The sequence below is a fragment of the Manihot esculenta genome, chromosome 3, assembly GCF_001659605.2.
Source record: "Manihot esculenta cultivar AM560-2 chromosome 3, M.esculenta_v8, whole genome shotgun sequence".
In the NCBI taxonomy this organism is placed as follows: domain Eukaryota; kingdom Viridiplantae; phylum Streptophyta; class Magnoliopsida; order Malpighiales; family Euphorbiaceae; genus Manihot; species Manihot esculenta.
This window is the reverse complement of record NC_035163.2, coordinates 3327911-3353018: the sequence shown is the minus strand read 5'-3', so window position 1 is coordinate 3353018 and position 25108 is coordinate 3327911. Positions and strand designations below refer to the sequence as shown.

The following is a 25108-nucleotide window of genomic DNA, read 5'->3' as shown; positions in this document are numbered from 1 at the left end:
GTGACATGACAAATGGTAGAATATGAGACCAAATCACCTCGCAACCCTGTCCACATGCACATCAGAAGAAATTAAATGGTCATCTAGTATGAAGAAGAATTTTGATACATCCGTACGCATGGATCTGAGTGATAAATATAGGTGACCGCATCACAAAAACAGTTAGACATCACTAATAGACAAACAAAAATAAAAGGAGAAATATTTTATTTTTCATCTAAATTTATACCACCGTAAATCCTACGTGTTAGATACAACAACATTATATTGAAATAGATTATTTTATGAATAGAGATGGAAGTGAATTGTCGCCTTCGGTCCGCTCCGGTCTCAACCTATAGATCGTAAAATAAAGATGGTGGCTGCCGGGGGTCACTAGTTGGCCCATATAATCCATCCATGGTAGATGGCAAAGGCAAGCTTTTTATTTGTATCCTTTAATTAAAAGTTAGTTAGGATGGTAGGATTTTAACTAAATAACGGAGAGACTTCAAGTTATTAACGAATTTGATTCCTTATCCAAAATAATTACATTTGGCAGATTACAGCATCAACTACAGGCTGAAGCCATTAGCAATGGCCTGATTCGTTTTCAAACTTGTAGTTTCATAAACTGGCAGCTCCTCTATGTACCTTCCAATCCCAATAAGATGATCCAGCTCGAAAAGATCAGAGCTTGAGCAGCTGCTATCATCGTCATTGCTGTCTTCAACGTAACTGTGAAATCCCCTGAAATCAAATTCACTGATATTCTTCTTCTGATAATTCCTGATATAACTTCCTCCTTTAGCAGCATCTTGCTTTACAGAAGAACCCCTTGAAATTTTAGGCACAGGCATTGGCATCAACCCAGGATCATCTTCATAGATACATTTATGGCCACAAGGTTTGGAATCTTCATCAACGATCACACTAACAGGATAGAATCTTACTGATCTTTTATTCCCATCGCTCTGTTTCTCTCTTGAAGGAGGCGTTTTGTTGAAACAAGAATTTGAAAACGATGTAACTGAAGAACATGCAGATTTTGATTTACGCTGGTAACTCGCATCACCCATGTCCCCAATCGAACACATTTTTGCTTTCTTGGCAGTTCCTGAACGGAAAATAGAATTGAGAAAGCTAGCAATGCGACCTCCTGGTGAAATTGGTTGCTTTACTTTCTTTAATTCGCCATAGATTCTCAAAGCTTGTAGCTTTGTCTTAGTGAATCCTCCTTCACACTTGGGCTTCTGTTGTTTTTCTGAAATTGGCTTGTTTCTCTGTGGGGTTAAATCCTTGACACTAGACTCAGCTTCAGAGGGAGAGAAAACTCCACCATTTCTTCCTGTTGCAGAGCTAGAATCCGAAGAAGCAGAAGTAGAATTACAGTGTACAGAACCACGAGTACTTTGTTTCTCCATCCAGCTTTCAATCATAATAGCTCGTCGAAGATCAAAAATCTCTTTATCTTCTTCAACAAACCCATCACGCCGGGTGGTAGAAACAGAGTTAACAATGCTTTGTTTCTTGATCACTGTAGTTTTTCTACATTGACTGAAAATTTCCTCTTCACGGCAATTGGGTTCATCAAAAGAACGGCAAATTGCATCAAGAAGGGAAGAAGAGAAAGATGGGGTTCTTCTCCTTTGAGAAAATGTATTCTCCATTTCCCTTAAAGACATTAAATGTTGATAACATATATATACAGAGAAGAAACTAACAGAGGCTTATAAAGAGAGAAGGGTGAAGAAGAAGAAAGAAGATGAAAAGGGTTACAGTGTCCGCCAAGAGAGTGTCAAAAGCTGCAAGAGACATCAATGGAGTAGGTCATGTGAAAGAGAGAGTACAGAAAGGGAAATTTTTTTCCTTATTGGGTTATGGAAGCAGGGGAAGATGTTGGAGGGCGACTGAGATTTGAATAAACAAAGGAAAAAGAGAAGACAAAGAAGAAACAGCAGAGGAGGATTGCTGTTTTTGGCATATGAAAAAGCAGAGGAAAGAAAGAGAGCGCGTGCGGGTGAATTATAGTCGGGAGTTTTGACAGGGTGGCGGTTGAGGTCAGTGTTGAGTGCAGGGAATTGCTTTTTTTTTTTTTTTTCTTTAATTTGTACTTGGGATTTTTAATTAAGTAAATAAATAAATTATTATTATTATTTTACTGGTGGGTGATGATGTGATGTAGGATTTAAAAAAATAAATAAATAAAATTGAGTTTGGTGATGATGATGATTGAGAAACTGGGGGTAACTGAAATGGAATTGCATTAAGGTAAATGATAAGTTAATACCATTTATTTAGTATAATTTATTTTGAAAAAAAAAATGAAATTTTATAAAATTATGTAAAATTTTTATTTATTTAAAATTAAAAATAATTAAATTTTTTATTTTAAAATAATAAAATTATTAGAAGAGAAAATAATTAAATTAATTTTTATATGATTTTTAATTCCAAATGAAAGTTAAAGAAATTAAGTATAAATGGAAAGCAAGATCGAAGCTATTCAATAATGAAAATATAATATGCAACAAAGGCCTCGAAGTAAGATGAATCTTGCGGATGATTGCTCCATATAGCTTTATTGAGAAGCAAGAAATTTGATTCAAATAAGAATTCCGAACCTCAATTTCATTTAAGGGAGAAAATTATTAAATTTTACATTAATTTAAAATAAAAATAACAGATTTCTTATTAAAATATTAGACGAAAGTAATTTCTAGAGTAAATTAGTATCAATTTTTTTTAATAATATATATATATATATATATAATTATTAATTTATTATATATTATATAATAATTAAAATATAATATTAAAAATATTTTTATGAATATAAATAGTGTTTATAGTGTCCAGTTCAAAAAAAAAGTGTTTATAGTGTATAAGGATGAATATTATGATTAATTTAAATATTGTTTATAATATTTTTATATTTATTTAATATGTTTTTATATTTTTAAATAAATTATTAATGTAAAATTTTAGTTTAAATATTTTTATATTTATGCATTGAAAGTCTACAGGACAATCAAGTACAGAATTATTAAATAATCGAAAATCCAAGTCCAACACATAAAAATCCAATTTTCAAGAAAGTATTTCATTTTATTGGATAAGTAACTGTATCGCTAGCATTTCTTATTATCATTGGTAACGAGAAGTTCAAACTCAGAAATTACTAATCAATCATTTACAAGTGGATAACGCTTCAAAAAGTTCAAAATCAGAGCTCCAAATTCACCCTTTCTTTCCCCTTTCCCTGTTTTTGTCATTGGAATGAAGGATGAGATCTACAAATCTACATGGAAATGGAATCATTGCGTGAAACACAAAACAGAGAGAAAAGAAGGAAAGAGAAAATTACATTCTTTCATTGATAAAGATGTGTTGACCACCCATGTAATTAAACTGCCAATACACAACTTTGGCCCCTTTTTATCCACCCATAATTAAAAGAAATTGTTAAAATATAGATTAATTAAGGATATGATCCCAATCCCACTAGGGTATGCTTTTTGCATATACCAAGTTGAAGAACTTGATAAGTAAGAAACTTTTCCACCCCCAAAAAAATGGATAGGTGCCAGCAGCACCTATTTAGATTCTCTGTGGAAGAGATTCTACTAGTATAGAAGGGAGGTGAAAAATGATTCAAAGATAAAGAAGAGATAAACACACCCCCAGAATCTAGACAGCAACAGCAGCTGTTGTTTTTGCTTAATTACAAGTATTGTTCATGTATCCTGGCTCGATTCTCTTCCCACCACAGTCTAGCATGCACCTCCCCAAACTTTTCCCGGCTGCACCACATTTGCATACAGTAAGTTGATCAATAAGTACAATTCTAAACTATATAAACAAAATAGAAAGGCCATTGGTAAATTCATGCTAAACTTGATACTTTTTTTCAGCAACACAAGAAAGAATCAGTGCAAGCAACATGATGGATCACAGTAATTAGCAAGTTGTTGATTCAAGTCATAATTGTAAGAAAGTTGGCTCAATTATAGCCTCAGCATTCACGATCATAAAAAAAAAATCTGCATTGAGGCAAATCAAATCCACACAAGAACTTATTCATGGAGCATCATCAACTTGTCATCTTGAGAGGGGAAAGGTGTTGCCAACAATGTAGATTGTATATCCAGATATTCATTTAGTCTAACCCCTCCCCTTGCCCCCTCTTCGCCTCCCGTCGCAATGCCTCCTTCCCTCTCCGTACTGCTCCGTAGCTGCAGGACTCCCTCCCCGCCTGTCTTCTTTCTCGTGGCCCTATATTCTTGTTCGTTTGTCCGCTTTCAACAATCTTTGTACGACGATCTTCATTTTTATTAATTCTCATATAACTTTTCGAGATCTATAAGTATTTAAATTGATAGCATTGCAAAGGGAGAAATTAAAAATCCAAAATGCACCGCCAACAGTTAGAAGCAGTTTACCATCATGCATCAACACACGGCCTTGATAAGTAGGCAATAATGCCTGAATCAGATCACTTATCTGGGTACAACACACCACAATACATGGGTAAATGGTCATCTAATTGAGATGTAATTGACTGATTCAACAGTTCATATGGGAGATTAAAAGATCTTGCACTTGTACTTGTATATTCTACACAACATGTTTTCTCTCCACCAACCACCCTAGCTGCTAATCATAAGAAAACTCAATTGACTAGAATTCAGGCTGGAGACCATTATTTCCTCTATGTCAACTAGCAAAAAGGTCAATAGTGATGAATCCAAGGATCCAAGAATAAGCCCGGTACATAGATTGCTAGTATGCGACCAAAGATGCATTCATTTATGGAGCTCATAATTTCATGACCATGCAGATGACCTGTGCAAGCATGTTCGTATATCACATCCCATATCCAATTTATTAATTTACTAGTTCGTTGTTTCCACATGGCTTTCTGAGAAATTATCAATCACCTTGTCATAGAGTGATCACAGAATCTTACCTGAATCTAACTCTTCTGAGTTCCCTTTTGCCACCTGGCAAGGCTCTGATGGTTATGTAAACTCCTGGTTCATCCTGTTCAACCCATTCAGTTTCCATATCACTTGCATTGCTTATTGACAGCTCTCCAGAGCGATCTGCCTCCCTTGATGAGCTACTTCTTATGGAAGCATCCATTGATGATGTCTCTGTCTTGGCCCCGCTGATACTAGAGAGTTTGGGAGTCGAAGTGAGACCACCTGAATCACAGTAATGTCGGGCTTGCATTGGATGATGATCCAACGAATCTGAGGATGAGTAGCCCATCCCTGTTGGTCGAAACAAATTACGAGGCAACCGTTCTCTAGTCAGTGGTGGTGTTACAGGGCTCTCTTCTGCAGACTCCATTTTTGAGTTCTGTCCAGGTTTTAAGGATGACATTAGCATCAATAAGCATTATTTGAATTCGTAATTCCATAGGTGTAGTATGCAAGGAGGTATATCATTCCCAATACGCCAGCATCCCACACAACCACTAATGGTGTCATTCAATGGAAGATCTTGCTGCCCTATTGCTAATTTGGTTTTTCAGTAGAATGGGGTAGCATTACAAGTCACTGGTATTAATTTAATTGTAAGTAAACTACACTACCATTGCCTTGAAATGGATATTGGAGATGATTATACTTCCATTGATCATGTATGTCCTTGTGTCATAGTTTGGAAAGTGATAACTACTGTAGAAACTCACCTCATCTTCAGATCTTGGAGGTGTTGGAAGGGGAAAAGCCTGGCGATTAAACCTCTGGACATTGTAAAGCTCCATGACCCTGTCATAGTTCTCTGTCCACCATCTTTGAGCTTGCCACTTGTTGAACATGTCTCGACTGTAGCAAAGAAAATTAACTACATTCAGAAGCCTTGATATTCATGAAATTATGATTAAAACAGTGAATAGTGATGGCATGAAATACTCATGCTATGCATATGCAAAAGCTAAGGCAATTAAAAACAATACATAGTGATTCAGCAAATCCCAAACGTGAATTGGATGTTGAGCTTGTCTGATAATAAAAAATCAAGCATGACCAGGTGAAATATTTTTGTACGAAAAATTCATTAAAGTGGAAGTCCTAAATGTTTTTACATATAAATACAGAATGATATGGGCATGCATCATCCTATCAGCTGTTGACACTGTGGTTTTAAATCACAGTTGCCACTGCATAGGCGATTGCCAATGCCCTAGCAATCATGGTAGTAGGTAAAAGAAATAAGCTTATAACAGCCATAATACAACACTAACAGCTAGGCAATACAGAATATCTTTTTGAAAAATTAGCTAAGTTCATGATATTAGTAAATATTAGTAGTATATGTAAAACTAAGATATACAACTATATGATAAATATAAATATATTAATTAAAATATTAAATCTATAATGAAGAAAACATTCTCTACATGATTTACACACCTGTGGCTTGAAGCCTTCAATATACCCTTTGTTAATTATACCAGGCAATAGGCAACCAAGTTTTAAGAGGATTTCTAGTGCCACAAAGGAATGGGGCCACTTTTAAGAGGATTTCTAGTGCAAGTAGGATGGTAATTTAATACACAGTGAAATAACACCCCTTATGAAAAATTATTATTCCCCCCATTAGTTTTACCATTATAAACATTTTCATTATTGAGTTTTTATCATTTTAACACTTTAATTCTACGAGTCCCTTTGACTAAATTAAATTGATAAAAATGGAGAAAAAGGATGTAAACATATGATAAAAAATCAAAATCTAAAAGGATGTTTTATTCTATTTTAAAAAGACATGGACTCAAGTGTTAATTATAACCTAACACAAAAATGAAAAAGTAATTTATCCAAATGGGAAAATAATTAGGCGGCAACAGCATAATCGTGGATTCTAAACAGTCAAAACACACACGGAGACTCAAACCAACCAAAAGCAATGGTGTAATACTATCTTTACACTAACAAGGGAAATTGTTCAATGCATCTAGTACATATGCACCCTCATTAATAATTAAATGTGGGTTAATTCTCGTATTTGAAGGAGAATTCAAGCTTTCATGAGTGAGAGAGAGCATTTCTAAAGTTTACTTTAGAATTTGTCCACTAACACACAACAATAAGACCAACAAATTGTTCATAACATGAAACTATTTTTGGGATAGCAAAGTCAAAAAAGGAAAAATAATAAGAAAAAAAATTGGTTGGAATAATAGCACAGGGAGTTGAGATAAGCTTTGAAGAGTAAAAAGAATTCCAACCAAAAAAAAGGATGTTTTATTACTTGAGAAAAAACAATTATTTTAAATATATTAATAGAAAAATTATTAAGTGAATTCGGTCCACCATGGATACAACAGACATTTTCATCACGGTAGAACCCACTTATTTATGCCTTAATAATCTCATGGACTGAATCTAGGTAAGTATTTAATAATATTAATAAAATAATATTAAAAGTTTATTTCAAATTAAATCTGATATTTTTCTAATTTTAAAAATTTTATTATAGCTCAATAAATCTTTTTATTGAATTGCCATTTTTTTTCAACGGAAATCAGAGTACCAAACATGTTATTAGCCATGAACGTTCTTATCATTGTCCCCTGCGGAACAAGAACGGTCAATTCCCTCTCTAGCTATGTCCTTATCGCTGCCAACATTGGCTCACTTGAAGGCCATAATTTGTCTTGCATATAGTTTTTGGAGTGGCTGAGGATGTGGGCTGATCACAAACAACGTGACAAAAACTTGGCCTCATAAAGCGACAAGGCCACGAAGAGGTGGAAGAAAAAGGGTGAAAAAAAAAAATAATTGTTATTATTTTTAATTGTTTTGAAAAACAAAAAGGAAAGCGCCTTCTCCGACACAGCGACAACCCTCAGTGAAAAAGGTTCCCAACACAATCAAATCTGTCCCACCACCACTAATGAGGCACAATGAGTTCTCTTTTAGACTTTTCTTGGATTGCTTTTCACTAGGCGTGAATTTTATTGTAGGATGTGGGTCCCCCATTTTATCACTACATACGTGTCCGAGATGCCCCCTGGATGTTTCCTCCTCCCAATGGACTTTTATTTTTACTCCAACATAAGATCCGACTCATATAAAATAATTTAATAACCATATAATAAATATATAATTTTTTTTTTTTTAAACGGGAGTTAGATCGATAAAGTAAAATCTGAGCAGATGCAGTAAAATCTAATCAGATCCGTTTACCACTAAATTCAGTTTACAAAATTAAATTTATAAATTTAAATATATAAATTTATATAAATATTTAATTTAATAATTATTTTTATAATTTTTATTTATTTTATTTATTTTATTTTTTATATATATTAAAAATATTTTTTATTAATTTTCCAATTACACATATTTTAAATATATTAAATTTTATTAAATATTAAAAAATTTCTTAAAAATCCATTTCAAAAAAAAATTTCTTAAAAATAAAATAAAATTAAAAAAAAATCTCTTATTCTTGTCGATCCAATTATATTAAAAGCATTTATGAATTCATTAAAACCATAAATATCCAACTACCACCTTGTTTCCCTTCGCTTGCTTTTTTAAAAACATTTATTAATGGATGTTCCTCTTCCTTTTTATCTTAGTTTTAGAATTTTTTTTTTAAAATAAAATTTGAGAATTCAACAAATAGAATCTAAAATCTTTCATATTTATTTCAAATTCACTTAATTACATATTTATATTTTTATATTTACGTTTTTTTCTTTAAATGTATAAAATAAAAACAGTAAAATATATATATATATATAAGAAAAAATTATTATAAATATATATAAAGTTACTTAATATATATATATAATTTCTATAGCCACACTTGAAAAAATCCAAAGCGATCACCCGGAAGCCAGTCAATGACGTATACTGATCCACTGGTGGACCACTCTCTCTATCAGAATCCCGCAACTGGAAACAGTTTAACGTATGGCCTATGCGCATGAAATTCTCAGTTATGACTAGCGAGACACCATCCGATCAAAGGTCAAAAATTGCCAAAAAAATCAAATCGATGACACGCTAGTGTCAAAAAGGATTATGACCGTCCATTTAATCAATCAGGAGTGCGTACCTGAAACGTATCCGCTTGAGATCATTCCCACCGCGTGGAAGCGAAACGAAAGTGATCAGAACACCGGGCTCCACCTGGGCCACCCACTCCTTAGGTTCGTTCTCTTCGACGAACACGATGGGCGGGTCAACTCGTCGCCCACTGCCGTTTAGCGAGTTTGGCGTCCCCTCGCCGCTCGAGCTCGATATACCCTTCAGCCTCGCTTCCATCTCCTTCCCCCATGTCCTAGGGGTCGTCGAGCTCGAGCTTCCAGTTCGCCGTAACGACAATCGGAACCTCTCTGACTCTGCATCAGACTCGTTGGAGCTGTTCCTGAAACGGCTCTGAGTTGTTGGAGCCGTGCATGGATTACAGTGCCGGTATGCTCCGGAGGCCTTCAATGCCATATCCCTAAGCTATTAAAAAAAACAAAATATAATTAAACATTGAATTTCCAAACAGAGAAACGGAGTCAGAGGTTAGGGTTTTGGAATTTAAAAGCACCTGAGTAGTGAGGGACTTGATCGCTTGGTGGTGTTTGGCATTAGGAATGTTTGTGGCGGCAGACTCATTGGGTTGACTCAGCGATTCATCACCGGGTTGCTTTGATCGAGGTATACACGTCAGCATTTTTCAATTCTGAGAAAGAGGAAAAACCAATAAAGCACAGTGTACAAACACATTGTCAACTTCGAGAAAATCAGACTCGAATTTCACCTCCAATACAAAGCCGCAAAATATTGACAAATATAAGCAAGCAACAACAATTTTCAAAATCAGGGTTTTTGAATTGAGCCAGAGATGACCAGAATTTAATTCAGATAAACGAAAATTGATGAGCATAGAGATTCATACGCTTAGAAATCAGTTTGGGTTAGCTGTTGCAGCGCAGAAAAGGAGAAGCTCCCCATACGCAGTGGCCATGCATGTTTGGTTTTCAGCCCACTTAAGCTAACGCGATCAGAAATTCTCTGCTCAAATTTCTGTGAATTACATGAACAAACAAGCAGAAGGAGATGATTGTGATTATTATTAAGATGGGGAGAGAAGAAAGAAAGAAAGAAAAAAGAAATGGGTCAAAAGAATTGAAATGGGAAAGAAAAGAATCTTTTTTCCTTTTCAGGTGAGCTTTGGAGCTTTGGTGATGGCTAATCGATATAATGGGGACAGTCGAAGTGGCTTTGAGCCTGCTTTACATGTTTACCTGCTACCGGATGGTTACCGATTGTAATAGAGCGGGGAATAACACCCGCGATTGTAGCTAACTGTAGCTCCCCATGCGTTGTCTTGTGTACGGTAACTGTCTACTGCCTCTTGCGTTGTGTCGGGAAGAAGGTCTTGATGGACTTTTCGGCCCACATGATGGTCCTCTTTTTTATCTTGCAAGCCCAATATCATACTGAAATTTCTTCCCAACCCGACCCGTTTCAAACCCATTAATTCTCTTCTTTTTTTAAAAAATAAATATATGCTTTCACTAATAAATTTTATTTAAAAAAAAACTTTAACTGTAAAAATCGATTTATAAATTTACTTTATTTTCCCTGAACTCAACGAATCTATTCAATTGATCAAATTGGTTCAAGAATATTCAAATTGATTTGAAAATCATTGTAAAAATTTAAAATACAGGTTGATTAAGATTGAGAAGTTATGTTTATTTTATTTTATTTTATTTTTTCTTTTTTAAAATGAGAATCAGAAATTAGAGCAATAAAAAGTAAAATCAGCTCATATATATTTATCATCAAGTTAAACATGTAATTATATTTTAATTTTATTTTTAAATAGTATATTTATAAGTGAAAATAATAAACATACTTATTAATAAATGATTTATAAATATATTTATTATTAAAATTATTAAAAATAATATTAATTAAAATATGTGATCAATTTTTAAAATTAAATAAAAATATAATAATTTATTTGTTCAAACTAATTTATAAGTTTAGTATTATAGTAAGAGAAATGTTAATGATAATAATTTAAAGAGACAACTCTCTAACACTCTCTATTTTATTAGTCGAAATATATAATAATATTTTAATCAATAAAAATAAAAAATATTAAACAATTATCTGTCTAAGTAATTGTTGCAAGTATTTTTTCTGTATTAATTTGCTTGGTTAAAATCATTATTAAATTTTCATATATTTAAAATTTAAACTTTAAACTTTATGTATTTTTATTATTAAAAAATATAAATTAAAATGGACTCTCCTTTTTAAAATCAATATAATAATATAATTAATTTCTTAATACCGGTTAACATATAGGTAAAATAAAATTATAATCATTTTATTATTCTCAATTTTTTTTGTTTGGATAAGAGCAAAATAATTAAAGAAAATAAAATAAAAATATTTTACTTTGTTTGAAAAAAAAATGCAAAATAGAAAGATGACATGAAGTTTACAATTTTACCCTTTAAACGTTCTCTCAATTAAAAATAAGTAAGGTTAGAATTGTAATTCATGGTTAACAATAACTTTCTCCTCCAATTGTGTTATTTTCTCTCCAAATTTGGAGAGATCAATGAAAGAGGTATAATAATAGTTATTTTCTTTTCTCTTTTTATTTTTTCTCTTTAACCAACTAAGAGAGTTTATTTTTCTCTCCCATTTTGATTTTTCTCTTATTTTCCTACCATCTAAACAAGACTATAATGGTAAAACAACAAATGCCTTATTTTCTTTTATTGATAATAGATAAGAGCACATATCAAATGAATTGATATAATTTATAATATAATTTTTAAAATTTAATAAAAATTTGTATATTCATTTTTAATTTTTAATTAATTTAATTTATTTTATTTTAATTTTAAATCGAATCGAACACACATCTAAGGTAATTTTACCCATTCCTCAATAAACTAGTCGCCTATATTGCATGGGAAATGGCTATGTGAATATTATCTCAAAAAACTTCTCACTCGAGCCATTGTGTTTGCCCATTTGCATCAATTTTGGATCCCTACCCAATTGTGTATTTTAAATGATTCTTTCGCCAACCATTTTTGAATTCCCTTCTCTTATGTCAGATTATATGGCATTACATTTTATTTCCACTTAATTACAAGTATCAAATTTTCAACATACGTTGGTTGGATTCATGGTTAGACGATGATGTTTTGAAATTAGGCCTTTGAGAACTAGAAATTTTAAAGTGAATCGGTAATACAATCGAATGTACAATATCAGTATATTTAAATTTAGTTCAAATAATTGAGAATTATTTTAAGTATGAATTAACCAAATATTTATATTTAAATATAATTTTAGTTAATTTTTAAAAATTAAAAAATCAAAATTTAACTATTTCAAAAAAAATATAAAAATTTAAGTAAAATGATAAATGTAAATTAATTCTATATAGAAAAATAATATCAATTTATATTTAATTATAATTAAATAATATATTTAATTTTAAAAATAATAGTAATATGACTGGTAAATATATAATACATTGTTTCAACACCTAATAATTATAAAGATTTTATAATAGATATATTATTTTTAATTATTTTATATATATTACTATTTTAAATTAAATAATATATATATATATAATAAAATATTTATAATTATTATTATATAATAAAATTCATACATATTTAACAATTTAGTTGTTTATTTTTAATTTTAATTTTAAAAATAATTAAAATTATATTTAAATATAAATATTGATTCAATTTATCTAAAATTTAAATATTTAAATTAAAATATAAGATCAAATAAGCATTGAGTCAATTTCATCAATTAATTTAAGATTTAAATAAAAATGTTAAATACTTTATTTTTTATATATATTAAAAAAAATAATTTTTTGTATTAATTTTTCAATTATACCATTTTAAATATATTAAATTTTATTAAATATTTTGAGAGTTTTTTTAAATAAAATAAAATAAAATAAGATTGTAATAGTTAAATTATATATTATTATAATAAAAAAATAATAATTTTAAAATAATTTGAAAAATAAATAAAAATTATAAGACGAAATGATAAATTTTTGTATAAATTTTTTTCAGACATACCATATACAATGGGATGTTATATAATTTTTCTTGAGAACTCAATTTTCAATGATTTTGGTTCCTAATGATCCCAATTCCCTATTTAGTTTTGGTTTAAGGATGATTCTAGTTGGTCCTAATTAAGGCAATCCAACTGTTAAAATAAATTTTCAATTTTTTTATTTGTTAAAAAAAAATTAAGCAGCATGATCTGCTCATTCCTGTTTGAGTTAAAACACTATAATCAACCTTCATTGTAATGCATGAGTGAGAAGCTTTTCCAGCATGAATTTTTTTATTTTTTAAACCTTTTAAATTTCTTTTCAAAAATTACAAATATATATATTTTGTTTTCTCATATTAGAGTTGCCATATATCTTATAAAGAATGTTGAAAAATTTTAAAATATATTAAATTTCATATCGATTTAGAACGGAGATAATATATTCATGTAAGAGTTTTAGATATTTTTTTATTAAAATTAAATGTGATCGTTGCATAAGGATTTTAACTAAATTTTGTGTTAATGTAAAATTTGAAAGTAATTGTGTAAGAGAATTGCATAATTTTATCTTATGATCATTCTCTTTTATATTATAAAAAAATAGGAATTCCCTTATTATAAGTATAACTGAAATCCGTTTGAATGTGTCTATTAATATTAATTTTATGCTAAGAGAAAGTCGAGTCTTAATAATGAAATTTAAAGTGTTCAAATCTTCACTCTTGGGAGGCAGCAAGGCCAGGGTCTAGGCATGCGTTAGGCTACACGTGAGCAGCGATATAGCCTACAAATAAGCTTGTTAGCCCCCTCTCCACCTCTACCTCTCGATTCAACATCGAAAAAGTTTTCGGGCGTGGTGGACCCAGTGGAGCCCATCTCGAGGCCCGTTCCAGGGCCATTAGTAATAATTCAAAGAAATAATCTAGTGGTTTATCCTAATGCTTGGACGTGTTAAATGGACGCTGGTGTAAGGTGTGGGTATGACATTTGCGTATTGTGCTTATGTCAATGTGCGAGTTTCCGGATAATGCATTGGGCTTCGGAATTTTATTTTGCTAATATTTTCAACTAACTCGGCGGTCAGTACCTCAACTCTGACGACGAACTTAGTGCTATTGGGACCGATCTCCATGCTTAGTATCAGGATCATAGAATTTTAGAGATAAAACTGTAATTTTTTAATATTAAAATTCTCAAAAAATAATATTAAAATAAATTAATATAAATTAATAGTAAAAATGATATTGACAGTTTCTACAAGCAATTCATAATCTATTTTGAATGATTATTTAATATTAATATTAATTTTTTAATTTTATTAAATATTAAACATTATATAAATATTGTTTATCAATAATTAATTTTAAATGTAAATGATAATTTATATATGATGTTATATGAGATATATATATTATCGTTTTGAATTGAAAAAAAAAAAACACAAGAGAATCGATCGACTTAAAACTAAAGCAAAACTTAGAAAAGAATTAATCTGATTTAATTCCTAAACAAATAAAATAAAAAATAATTAAAAAAAAGCATCATATTGCTAATGGGTTATATTCATGAAAAGATGTAATATTGCCAAATGGGAATCTGTTGGCTAGTCTTTTTTCTAGCCGCTTCTTCTTCATTTGAAAACTCCATTATCGGAAACAAAAGACAAAATGCCGCTATCAGTCGGTCTCTCGCGCCGCACATCACTCGAACTGTGTGCCCAGTCGCCATCAGCTTCGATAACAATTTGATGTTGGCTTGGAGTTGGACTCCTTTATTCGGGTTGGAAGCCAATTCAATATTCATGCATCATGCCTTCAAGTAAAGAGGGTGACGCACTACATGGTTATGCTCACAAATCATATTTTCAACAATTTCAATTAACCACATCTATGATAATTCTTAGGATGAGATCATTCGCTCGATTTATTTAATTTAAAATCAAATTAAATTAAATAAATTAAAATAAAAATTTTAATATTTATAAAAATTAAATTAAATTAATTTTAATAAAAAATAAATTAAATTAAAACGATTTGATTTAATTTAATTCGATTTGATTGATTTAAATTTTTAATAAATTTTAATAAATTTTTTATTTTTTTATATTTTATTTTTAATATTTTAAAATTTAATTAAAATATTTTAATAATATAATTTAATCTCTCTATATTATTTAAAATAATATATTATTATTATTAATTAGTTCAGTTTGATTTTTTTAATTTTTTTCTAATAAAAATTTAATCGAATTGCAATAACTAAAATTTTAAAATTAAAAATTAAATTAAATTAAAATAAATAAAAAATCATAATAAAATTTTAAATTAATTCGATTCAATCAATTTTTTTAAGCTGAATCGAATACGGCTTATCCCTAATAATTACAATCATTTTTTTACTCTAAAAGCAAATGAAATATATAATATACTAATATATAATATACTCCTTGCTTACTCATACGTGCCGACCAAATCAGATAATTAAAGATAAAAAATTAAATAAATAAAAAAAACAATTATATAATTATATCTAACATTTATTAAAATGAAATTATCTAAATTTATTAGTTAAAATCGTTTTTAAAATTTAAATTTTACTAGATAAATTAGTCATTCGAGATGACAAACATACAATGACAAAAACATTTTCCATGTGAAAAATTTGTTACATATTTAAAAATTAAATCCATCCATCACCGCTGTCTATCATTTCCCATGCAATAATAGGCGTTAATGTTTGAAAAATGAATCTATTTTAAATGTGATCATTCAATTTTAAATTGTCACATTATTTTGAAATATGATAAATTTATAAATAAATATAATATTTTAATTTTTTTTAATTAATTAAATGTACAAATTGGTACACGCAGATGCATTTAACAATTTTCATAAATGATGCAGACAAGTCGAGCCATAAGCTAGAAACAGGAAGTACAATTTTTCAAAACAAGATTAGAAATTAATGCTAAAGATGTTACGCAGCGTTTTGTAATTAATTTATACTCTTCAGTCCTCGTCTCACGTGATAAACCTCACCCACCGCGCGCCTACCAAAATAGAAACCACATTCAATGATCATAGTCCACCGTCAAAACAATTTCTCGCCCACAAAACTTCTCCACCGTCCGATCAAATCATATCCTTGCGATCACCGCTTCTACTCAACGAATACACCAGGAATTTCCAGATCCTCTAGTAGCTACAAGCCTAGAACTTTCTTGTTCCGCCACGTGTATACTTTTGTCAGGCGGGCCCACACACTAGCAGCAGGGGATCTCGAAACTTTTATAATTCTAGACACCAAGATAGCTTTCAAAACTCATAAGCTCATTTAGCCAACGGCCCAATCACGTGCTTCCACGTCGTCTCTCGCCGACTGGTTTCGCCTTCTCCGGTCGTCGTCTTTTCACGGTAACAATCCTGGGATTTCCTAATTTGAAGCAATATACATGTGTGGGACGAAATTAGGGTTAGGGTTCTTCTGTCTACTGAAAGCAGAACCAGCTCAGTTTCTATTCACGAACATGAACATATAGCAGATATACGTCTTTGTAATTCTTCAATAAGATGTCGATTTTGAGGCGGAGGTCAAAAGTGCAGAATTCTTCAGATTTCTCTGATTCTGGGAAAGACAGAGAGGATGATAAGAAGGACAGACGGAAGGAGAAACCAAAGCGAAAGCAAGACGGAGGAGAGAGGAGGATAAAGAAATGGACGTGCGTGGACAGCTGTTGCTGGTTCATTGGTTTTACATGCTCGATGTGGTGGTTTTTGCTTTTTTTGTACAATGCAATCCCTTCCTCTTTCCCTCAGTACTTGACGGAGGCGATCACTGGGCCGTTGCCGGACCCACCTGGCGTTAAATTGAAAAAGGAAGGGCTAACAGCAAAGCATCCGGTGGTTTTCGTGCCTGGAATTGTTACCGGTGGGCTGGAATTGTGGGAGGGACACCAGTGTGCTGACGGATTGTTTAGAAAGCGACTCTGGGGTGGCACATTTGGGGAAGTGTACAAAAGGTACCCCTTTTTTCTCTGCTTTTTTCCTTTTTAATTTTTCTTCTTACTTCGTAAATGGTTCATAGTTTGATGCAAGTGGCTTTGACTATCCAATTATGTGGAAATATTCATTTCTTTTTCTTTTCATTTCTTTTTCTGTTGTTCTTCTCCCAATTACCAAATGAGGCGAAACAGGGACCTGGGCTTGGATAAGGTTGCATAATTGGTAAAGATTAATCAAAAGTGGGCGTGAATTTGGTGATGGTGGTCTCCGCAAGAGTAACTTGTTATAGATTCTTTTAGAATAGTCTAAAACCTACGAGTTGTTTTTGAGCCAGAATACTAGCTTCCAGTTGAGTAGGTAAGAAATTTTTGGTGGGTGCATCTGCATTATTATTGTATACTTTAAGCAGATGGGATAAAGAAGAGTTGTGTCTCAACATAATAAGATTATAAACCATGAACTTGTCTGCAGTTGGTGTTGATGAACTGGAAGTTTCGAGAGTGTTACAAACCCTGTCTAAAAGTCCATCATTTGAAATCCATTTTGTAAAGTATTGAACAGAGAGATGCTTTAGAATATATAGTAGTGACCAATTCAAACGCTTATTAAGTATTCAAGCATGTTTTCATGCTGGCATGCAATTAGAATCTAATTCTATATGAAAAATGTGACATGAAAGTTTATTAGATTAATAATTTGATGTTAAAAGAGAATCTAATTCTATACCGCCGTGTTTTAGGGTTAAATTTTAGAAGACCAAGAATTTGGTGAACATAGGTGTGCAGAACTACAGTTTATTTTGTTTTTTAGTGATGGTTCCACAGTTATAGTCGGATACCTCTGGTTTTATCTTCTTTTGTTTTTCTTTTTTTTTTTTTAAACATAAATTTGCAGTTTACTTCTAGTTGAAAGCCGCTGATAATTATCAGCGGGTTCAATGTTTAACTTTGTGTCAATTTTTCCCCCAACTAGCTGGTGTGCGGGTACCATGTTAGTTTTGCCTTTCAAAATAAATAATCAGTTTAAAATTGAATTCCCTACTTGCTTTACCAAAACAGAAAAAAAAAACCCGGCTCCTAGCTTCTCTCTTTTTCCACTCTCTATATGATTTATAATCTTCTTAAGTTTGTGCATCCAAAAGATTTAAACAAATAGAGGTGTCATGTTGGCATCTGCTTCTATCTGCTTTTTCTGGATTTTGCATAACAGTAATTCTAGTCAAATTTTGATATGTCATAGTAGTGCGATAAACTTCTAATAGGTCATGACATGTGTCACCCGGCCTTAGTTACATGGAATCCACCAACCGTAGCTTTTGCACTATGGTAGTTGCATATGATAGTTCTCTGAACAGTATATTACTTTGGCATTTATGAGATCCATTTCTACTATGCTCTTGTATATCTCTAGATCTAAGGACATCACTCTTTCAGTACTCCAAGAGGACCTTGATCTAGATTTTTTCAGCAAAAAAAATACATGTAACTAAACCAAAATAGCTGATTGTCTTTGGACCATTAGTAGATTTGACCTGTAGGCAGTTGAATTCTTGAAAAATATTCTTTTATTCTTAAATGCTGCTCTGAAACTGGGATTTCATAATACACAATTTCAGTCACATTATTTGAATCTTTGAAGGCAAAAGCGGCCTGTAAAGTTCCATGATTATTGTATTTTTGGTCCTTGGCAATTTTTACCAATTCAACCTGGTAATTTCAAGAAGGTAATGCACTCTTATTTGATGTCATTGCTGTTGTTCCTTGTTCCTATATGTTTATTAGGCGAACACAACAAATCAATTCCTGTTTTGAAATGATGAACTTCAAGTATATCCTAAAATTTCTTGCTAAGTTTCCAGATAACTATGAGATTGCACAGTAATGGTGGTCGAATTGACTATTTGAAGCTTGTTTCTTTCTCTCTTGTTTCTCTTTACTTTCATGCAGACCGTTATGCTGGGTTGAGCATATGTCACTGGACAATGAAACTGGACTGGACCCTCCTGGCATAAGGGTCAGGCCTGTATCTGGACTCGTTGCAGCTGATTATTTTGCACCTGGTTATTTTGTCTGGGCAGTTTTAATTGCTAATTTGGCTCGCATAGGATATGAGGAGAAAACCATGTATATGGCTGCTTATGATTGGAGAATATCATTTCAGAACACTGAGGTTTGGTTTTTTTTTAAGTCACATGTTTTCTTCTGGAGTTTCTGAGTCGTTTTGCTGTCTGTCTTTCTGTACTTTTTCAGGTGTTGTATATTTTTTTTTCTCCTTTGATATGTATTGCTTTCTCAATTAGTTACTAATTTCTTTCTAATTGATTTGATCAGGTCAGGGACCAAACTCTGAGCAGGATAAAAAGTAATATTGAGCTGATGGTGGCTACAAATGGTGGGAGAAAGGTGGTTGTTATTCCACATTCAATGGGTGTTCTTTACTTTTTGCATTTCATGAAATGGGTCGAGGCACCTGCTCCAATGGGTGGTGGGGGTGGAACAGATTGGTGTGCCAAGCATATAAAGGCAGTGATGAATATTGGTGGACCCTTTTTAGGTGTGCCCAAAGCAGTCTCGGGATTTTTCTCTAATGAAGCCAGGGATATTGCTGCTGCCAGGTTTTCTTTTAACTACCAAGTACTAAAATCAAAACATTAACAATTTATTTTTATGTTGCCAGGAATTCATATTTCCTTGTTATTTTTCTTTTTGATTCGGAATTATTTGCAACAGGTAGTATTTGGACATATTTATATCAATCTCACCAACCTTTTGAACAAAATTAATCTGCTGATTATGCTACTTTACATTTTGGTGTTGATGAAATGCTAATCATTTTACAGGGCTTACGCTCCAGGTTTTTGGGATAAAGATGTTTTTGGTCTTCAAACTCTGCAACATTTAATGCGGATGACTCGTACATGGGATTCAACCATGTCTATGATACCAAAAGGTGGCGATACAATCTGGGGTAGCCTTGATTGGTCACCTGAAGGACTCTACAATTGTGGGGCAAGGAAGCCAAAAAATAATCATACACACACTGCAATTCCAAATGGGAAAGGGGTGTCAAGTTTCAAAGAAGGTGTAAACTATGGGAGGATTATATCATTTGGGAAAGATGCGGCCGAGCTTCATTCCTCCAAAATTGAGAGGATTGATTTCAGGGTAATACTTCCTGTTCAGTTAAGGACATGAAATGTATACTTCTCTCCTGCCTTCTCCAGTTCGCCTCTCTCTCTCTCTCTCTCTCTCTCTCTCTCTCTCTCTCTCTCGCACACACACATGCACATGCACGCACAGGGATTTCATTCTGCCGCAATTGATAAGGTTATTGGTCCAGCTAGTACATCTTCATTTATCTCTTTGCCTCAAGTCCACTGTGATATTATTTGCTCCTTTGGTGAGGATCACATTGATTCTGCCTTTTTTACTACATTTTGAAAATGTTTTGGTGGAAGTGAATGCTTCTAATCTCGTGCATCAAATTTAAGCATTTGTAATCATTCATTTTTTATATGCTAGAATAGAATGTACAAGCAATTACTTGAGAAGTCAACTGTTCAACTCTTGGTCTATTGCATTTAGTTCTTAGTCTATTAATCATTCCTATCAAATCTTTTCCTTTTCAAATGCTCCACTACGTTTCCATGATAATAAAGACAATTTAGCCAATTTGCATATTGAGAGTTGAGATACTAATAGTTGTTTGTAACATTTGTTAACAAATAATCAATTCTCTGCATTGATTTGGTCTTTATGTTCTTAAATATCATTGATGTGCAGGATGCTGTTACTGTTAAAAAGCCTGCAAACAACTGTGACATCTGGACAGAGTACCAAGAAATGGGTGTTGGAGGTATTAAAGCTGTTGTGGACTACAAAGTATACACAGCTGGATCAGTTTTGGATCTGCTTCATTTTGTTGCTCCCAAGCTTATGAAACGTGAAGGTGCTCATTTTTCACATGGGATTGCCGACAATTTGGATGATCCTAAATACAAACACTACAAATATTGGTCGAACCCCTTAGAAACAAAGTGAGAACTTCCATCTTTTGTTACTGAGATTTTTTAATTAATGACAAATGAACTTAATTTAATTTCTCTGCTTTTTCTAAATCAAAGTCATGATATATTCTACTTTTGTGAAATGCTTTTATTTTGCTCATGTGCGGGACTCCTCTTGGAACAGGTATCTTATCACAACCAAAAAATACAAAATTTTGATTTTGTAAATCCTACATCTGTAAATTGCCAACTTATATACTAAATACGTTTCATCTGGGTGCTGCTTTGTGACATTCATGTACTTTGATCAAATTTTCATTTTGGGTGCTGCTTAATTTTCTTCTACAGATTACCGAATGCTCCAGAAATGGAGATATATTCTATGTATGGAGTTGGAATACCCACTGAAAGAGCATATGTTTACAAGCTAGCTTCCACTGCTGAATGCTCAATTCCCTTTCAGATAGATACCTCGGTAACTGGTGGAAGTGAGAACTCCTGTCTAAAGGATGGAGTTTTTTCTGTTAATGGAGACGAGACAGTTCCTGTTTTGAGTGCAGGTTTTATGTGTGCCAAGGGTTGGCGAGGCAAAACCAGATTCAATCCATCAGGCATTCGTACCTACATAAGGGAATATAATCACGCCCCTCCAGCTAATCTTCTAGAGGGCCGAGGCACCCAAAGTGGTGCTCATGTTGATATACTGGGGAACTTCGCATTGATAGAGGACATTATAAGGGTGGCAGCTGGAGCTACAGGAGAGGACTTGGGAGGAGACCAAGTTCATTCTGATATTTTCAAATGGTCTGAAAAGATCAACCTGCAGCTATAGTTAACAAGGTAAGCACCGAATATCTTTGCTCATATATATTCATATGGTATCTACGAACAAAGTACAGTATCATTATGGACTCAGTTGATGCATATGGACTTATAGTTATACGATATTTTCATCGTGTTGCTTTTCTACTTTGTCATGTGAACTTGCAGTTATTTATATACGTTGCAATTTCTCTTGCTCATTTGGCAGCAGAAATCACACCTACTCTCTCCTTGCAGTTTAAGACATTCTAATACGCTGTGGGTGCAGCCATTGTTGGTAAATTATGGAGGTCCTTTTATTTGCTCACATTGAAGAGGACTTCTGCAAGGAATGCCATCTTCATTTGTTTTGGGAATGACCTAAAAAGGTTACTGACATGATCAATAGACTTCCCGCATCGCTTGTACCTGCCATTTTTTGGTGCACGTAAGCTCTACAGTCGCTTGAAATTTTGGTTACCCTGTAATTTATTTGGCTGTTGTGAATAAAATCTGTTATAAGCTTGGCTGGTTTTCCTTGGAATTTTTGATCTCCCTGGGGCTATTGTGGCTTTGATCCCGCCTCCCTAAAGGGCACTATACTTGATCCTTAGATGCATTCTTCCTGGTGTTTAGGGTTTATCTATGGTGTTTTTGGGTCCAGCAGAATGGAGATTTAATGCTTTAAAATCATTTGATTCCAATGGAATTGATGAGGCTTTGTCAAGATTCGGTCCTGCCGGAGTTTTAAGATGACAGGGGCCATCTGTTTCGTTGGGATTATCCATCAGCTTTCTACCTTAAAGAAAGAAGAAAAAATGTTCTACGTGTTCCACTTCTGGGTTGGATAGTTCAATTTAGAGTTGGCTTTGCTGGCGTTATGATGGAGAAATTCGTGAAAAATTGAAAAGTGGAAAAAGAAAATGATATCAACTGATCTAACAAAGCCTTTTTTTTTACGTGTAAATTAACTCAAACCCTATTTAGGGCTTTAGGACATAAAACTAATTTTGTATTTGTAGGTGATTCTTTCGGTTTGAATCAAGTCTTTTGACTGAATTAAATTACTAAATAAAAAAATAAAATTAGGATTAATTAATTTACAATTAGAATAAAATGAAATTAGGATAAAATGAATTAAGCTTTGATTATGAATCATTGATCAGTGCATTTTCGAATTAATTAATTTCCTTTCATTATATTTGTAGAATAATATTATTTTATTAATTAAACACATGCTTGTATGTCTTTCCTTCAATCTTAATAGTAATTTAATAAATGTTTAAATTTTTAAAAATTACTTTTAAGTGTTTAAATTAAAAAAAATATTTTTATACATAATAATTTAGTCTAATATACATTTGATTTTATTTTATTTCAGACATTTTCTTTATGAAGGATAAAAAGAAAAAATTATTAAAATAAATTTTTGTAAAACATATATAGTAATATAGATGAATAGATATATTTAATAATTTATTTAAAAATTGAATAATATTATATAACATTTAAATTCATTTATTTATTTATTTTTTTAAAATATAATATTAAGTTTATATTTAAAATATTATTTATATAAATATCCAATATAGAAAATATAATTTTTACTTTTAATTTTAATTTAATTATATGATATTTAATTTTACTCAGTTTGTTTTTCACAAGTATTAATAAAAATAATTTTTTATTAACTTTTCAATTTTATTTATTTTAAAAGATATTACATTTTCGTAAATATTAAAAAAATGATTTAGAAAAATAACATTGAGAAATTATTTTAAAAATAAGATAAAATTAAATAAATTATAACAGTCAATGTTAATGTAAAAAATAAATGAATAATAATTTTGAAATGATAAAAAAATATGTAAAAATTATTAAACGAAAGTTTAATTGGTTGGATAAATTAAAAAAAAAAAATCATTCCCATGATCATCTCTATTTTTGTGGGTTCTCACTTTCTCATTTCTAAACCTTTTAAATATGAGGGATTTTTTTTTAAAAAAAAAAAACAAATTTCTCCAAATTAAATAAATAAGTAAATAAATTGGCGTCTTCCACACTGAAGAAGTTGATTAAATATATCATTTAGGCTAAATATTTATTTAGAATCAATTAAATGTATATAACTAACACTCTACCCCAAAAAGGTATAAAATGAATATTTACTTTAAAAATATTTCAGGATTATTAAATTTATTTTTATAAACAAATTTTCAGTTTTTAAAATGTCAGAAAAATAAAGAGGAAAAAGTACATTATTTAACTAAAATAGCTAACAAATTTTTAGGTCTAAAAATATAACAAAATCTAAGATTTCAATTATTTCGTGAAAGTTAACTACACATAAGAATTTTTTTTTTTTTTTAAATTTTCTTTCCTTGTATTAGGATAAGCAAAGGAGAAATATTTTATTTTTGTATTTTATTATACAATTTTTTACTCACATTTTCATATATAAACATTTTTTTTCCGTTTCTATTTTTATTTTATTTTTTTATCTAAATAAAAAAAGTAGGTATTCTACTTTATTTTTCAAAGATTGTTTTCTTTCGTCTTTCCCTTTTTCACTTGTCCATATAAACTTTAAAATTCTTAATTTTGAGTGAATTTTAAAAAATATTTTAAACATTAAAAAATACAAATAAAAATAATTTTAAACGAAGCCTAAATTTTAAAAAAGAAAATAAAATTTTTCATTTTCTGAAATATACCGTAACTAACAAATTTATCCCTTTATTTTTAATATCTAACACTTTAATTCTAAAATTTAATTTATTAAATTAAAAATTTTTCAGTTAAAAATGCTGTTAATAAAAGAAAAAATATTATAATTATTTTTTAAAATTTAACAGTTTAATCTTTATAATTTAATTCCGTCAAACTCACAGGTATTTCGTTCCATTATTGCTTAGTAATACCTTTCTGAGTGCTCATTCATCCCTCCATCGTATGCTATCCATCATTATATCCATTGCTTGCTATTCCTGTCCCTTGCTACTAGCTGCGCCTCTCGTTCGGATTGTTGTTCCCATTGCCTTCTACTAGTTAGCGGCAACGATGAGGATTCCCAACTTCGACGAGGGCAACAAGACGACGAAGCTTCATGGCTTCGACTAAGGCAACAAGAGGATGATGAGTGTTTTTTCGAGCGATAATGACGAGAACGGCGATGACGATGAGAAATTCTTCGTGGCTATAATGAAGGTAATAGAGATGACGAGGGGTGTTTC

General features: G+C 31.4%; 3 protein-coding genes across 9 annotated transcripts; 1 reads left to right on the top strand and 2 right to left on the bottom strand.

Moving 5' to 3' along the window:
* Positions 1-295: 295 nt before the first annotated feature.
* LOC110611194 (protein BIG GRAIN 1-like A) lies at positions 296-2029 on the bottom strand. The gene has a single exon (XM_021751357.2). The coding sequence runs from the start codon at positions 1662-1664 to the stop codon at positions 555-557; it is 1110 nt and encodes a 369-aa protein (XP_021607049.1). The 5' UTR covers positions 1665-2029; the 3' UTR covers positions 296-554.
* A 1037-nt stretch (positions 2030-3066) lies between these two features.
* Positions 3067-10204, bottom strand: LOC110612104 (protein Brevis radix-like 4). Of its 5 annotated transcripts, XM_021752769.2 has the most exons (7): positions 9895-10203; positions 9544-9678; positions 9061-9455; positions 5678-5813; positions 4949-5343; positions 3661-3782; positions 3067-3280 (listed from the first exon to the last, which is right to left on the bottom strand). In XM_021752769.2, exons 2-6 carry the CDS (start codon positions 9667-9669, stop codon positions 3704-3706), a joined length of 1131 nt encoding a protein of 376 aa, XP_021608461.1. In that variant the 5' UTR covers positions 9670-9678; positions 9895-10203; the 3' UTR covers positions 3067-3280; positions 3661-3703. The 5 variants fall into 5 exon arrangements, with proteins under 5 accessions (XP_021608461.1, XP_021608460.1, XP_021608463.1 ...); XM_021752768.2 differs by lacking the exon at positions 3067-3280 and having other exon boundaries at positions 3332-3782; XM_021752772.2 differs by lacking the exons at positions 3067-3280; positions 3661-3782 and adding an exon at positions 3929-4482 and having other exon boundaries at positions 9895-10204.
* A 6156-nt stretch (positions 10205-16360) lies between these two features.
* LOC110612221 (phospholipid:diacylglycerol acyltransferase 1) lies at positions 16361-22710 on the top strand. 3 transcript variants are annotated; one of them, XM_043955374.1, is made up of 8 exons: positions 16960-17085; positions 17260-17425; positions 19015-19237; positions 19399-19682; positions 19908-20232; positions 20851-21104; positions 21423-21914; positions 22134-22710. In XM_043955374.1, exons 3-7 carry the CDS (start codon positions 19037-19039, stop codon positions 21904-21906), a joined length of 1548 nt encoding a protein of 515 aa, XP_043811309.1. In that variant the 5' UTR covers positions 16960-17085; positions 17260-17425; positions 19015-19036; the 3' UTR covers positions 21907-21914; positions 22134-22710. The 3 variants fall into 3 exon arrangements, with proteins under 3 accessions (XP_021608625.1, XP_021608623.1, XP_043811309.1); XM_021752933.2 differs by lacking the exon at positions 17260-17425 and having other exon boundaries at positions 16361-17085; positions 22108-22710; XM_021752931.2 differs by lacking the exon at positions 17260-17425 and having other exon boundaries at positions 16362-17085.
* Positions 22711-25108: the final 2398 nt, after the last annotated feature.

Coding starts and splice junctions, on each gene's coding strand:
- LOC110612104 (XM_021752769.2), bottom strand. CDS start 9,669: ATGCTGACGTGTATACCTCGATCAAAGCAACCCGGTGATGAATCGCTG. Junction 5,344..5,677: donor CTCCAAGATCTGAAGATGAG/GTGAGTTTCTAC, acceptor AAACCTGGACAG/AACTCAAAAATGGAGTCTGC. Junction 3,783..4,948: donor CTCAGAAGAGTTAGATTCAG/GTAAGATTCTGT, acceptor AATGTGGTGCAG/CCGGGAAAAGTTTGGGGAGG.
- LOC110612221 (XM_021752933.2), top strand. CDS start 16,637: ATGTCGATTTTGAGGCGGAGGTCAAAAGTGCAGAATTCTTCAGATTTC. Junction 17,086..19,014: donor TTTGGGGAAGTGTACAAAAG/GTACCCCTTTTT, acceptor ACTTTCATGCAG/ACCGTTATGCTGGGTTGAGC. Junction 21,105..21,422: donor TCGAACCCCTTAGAAACAAA/GTGAGAACTTCC, acceptor TTTCTTCTACAG/ATTACCGAATGCTCCAGAAA.
- LOC110611194 (XM_021751357.2), bottom strand. CDS start 1,664: ATGTCTTTAAGGGAAATGGAGAATACATTTTCTCAAAGGAGAAGAACC.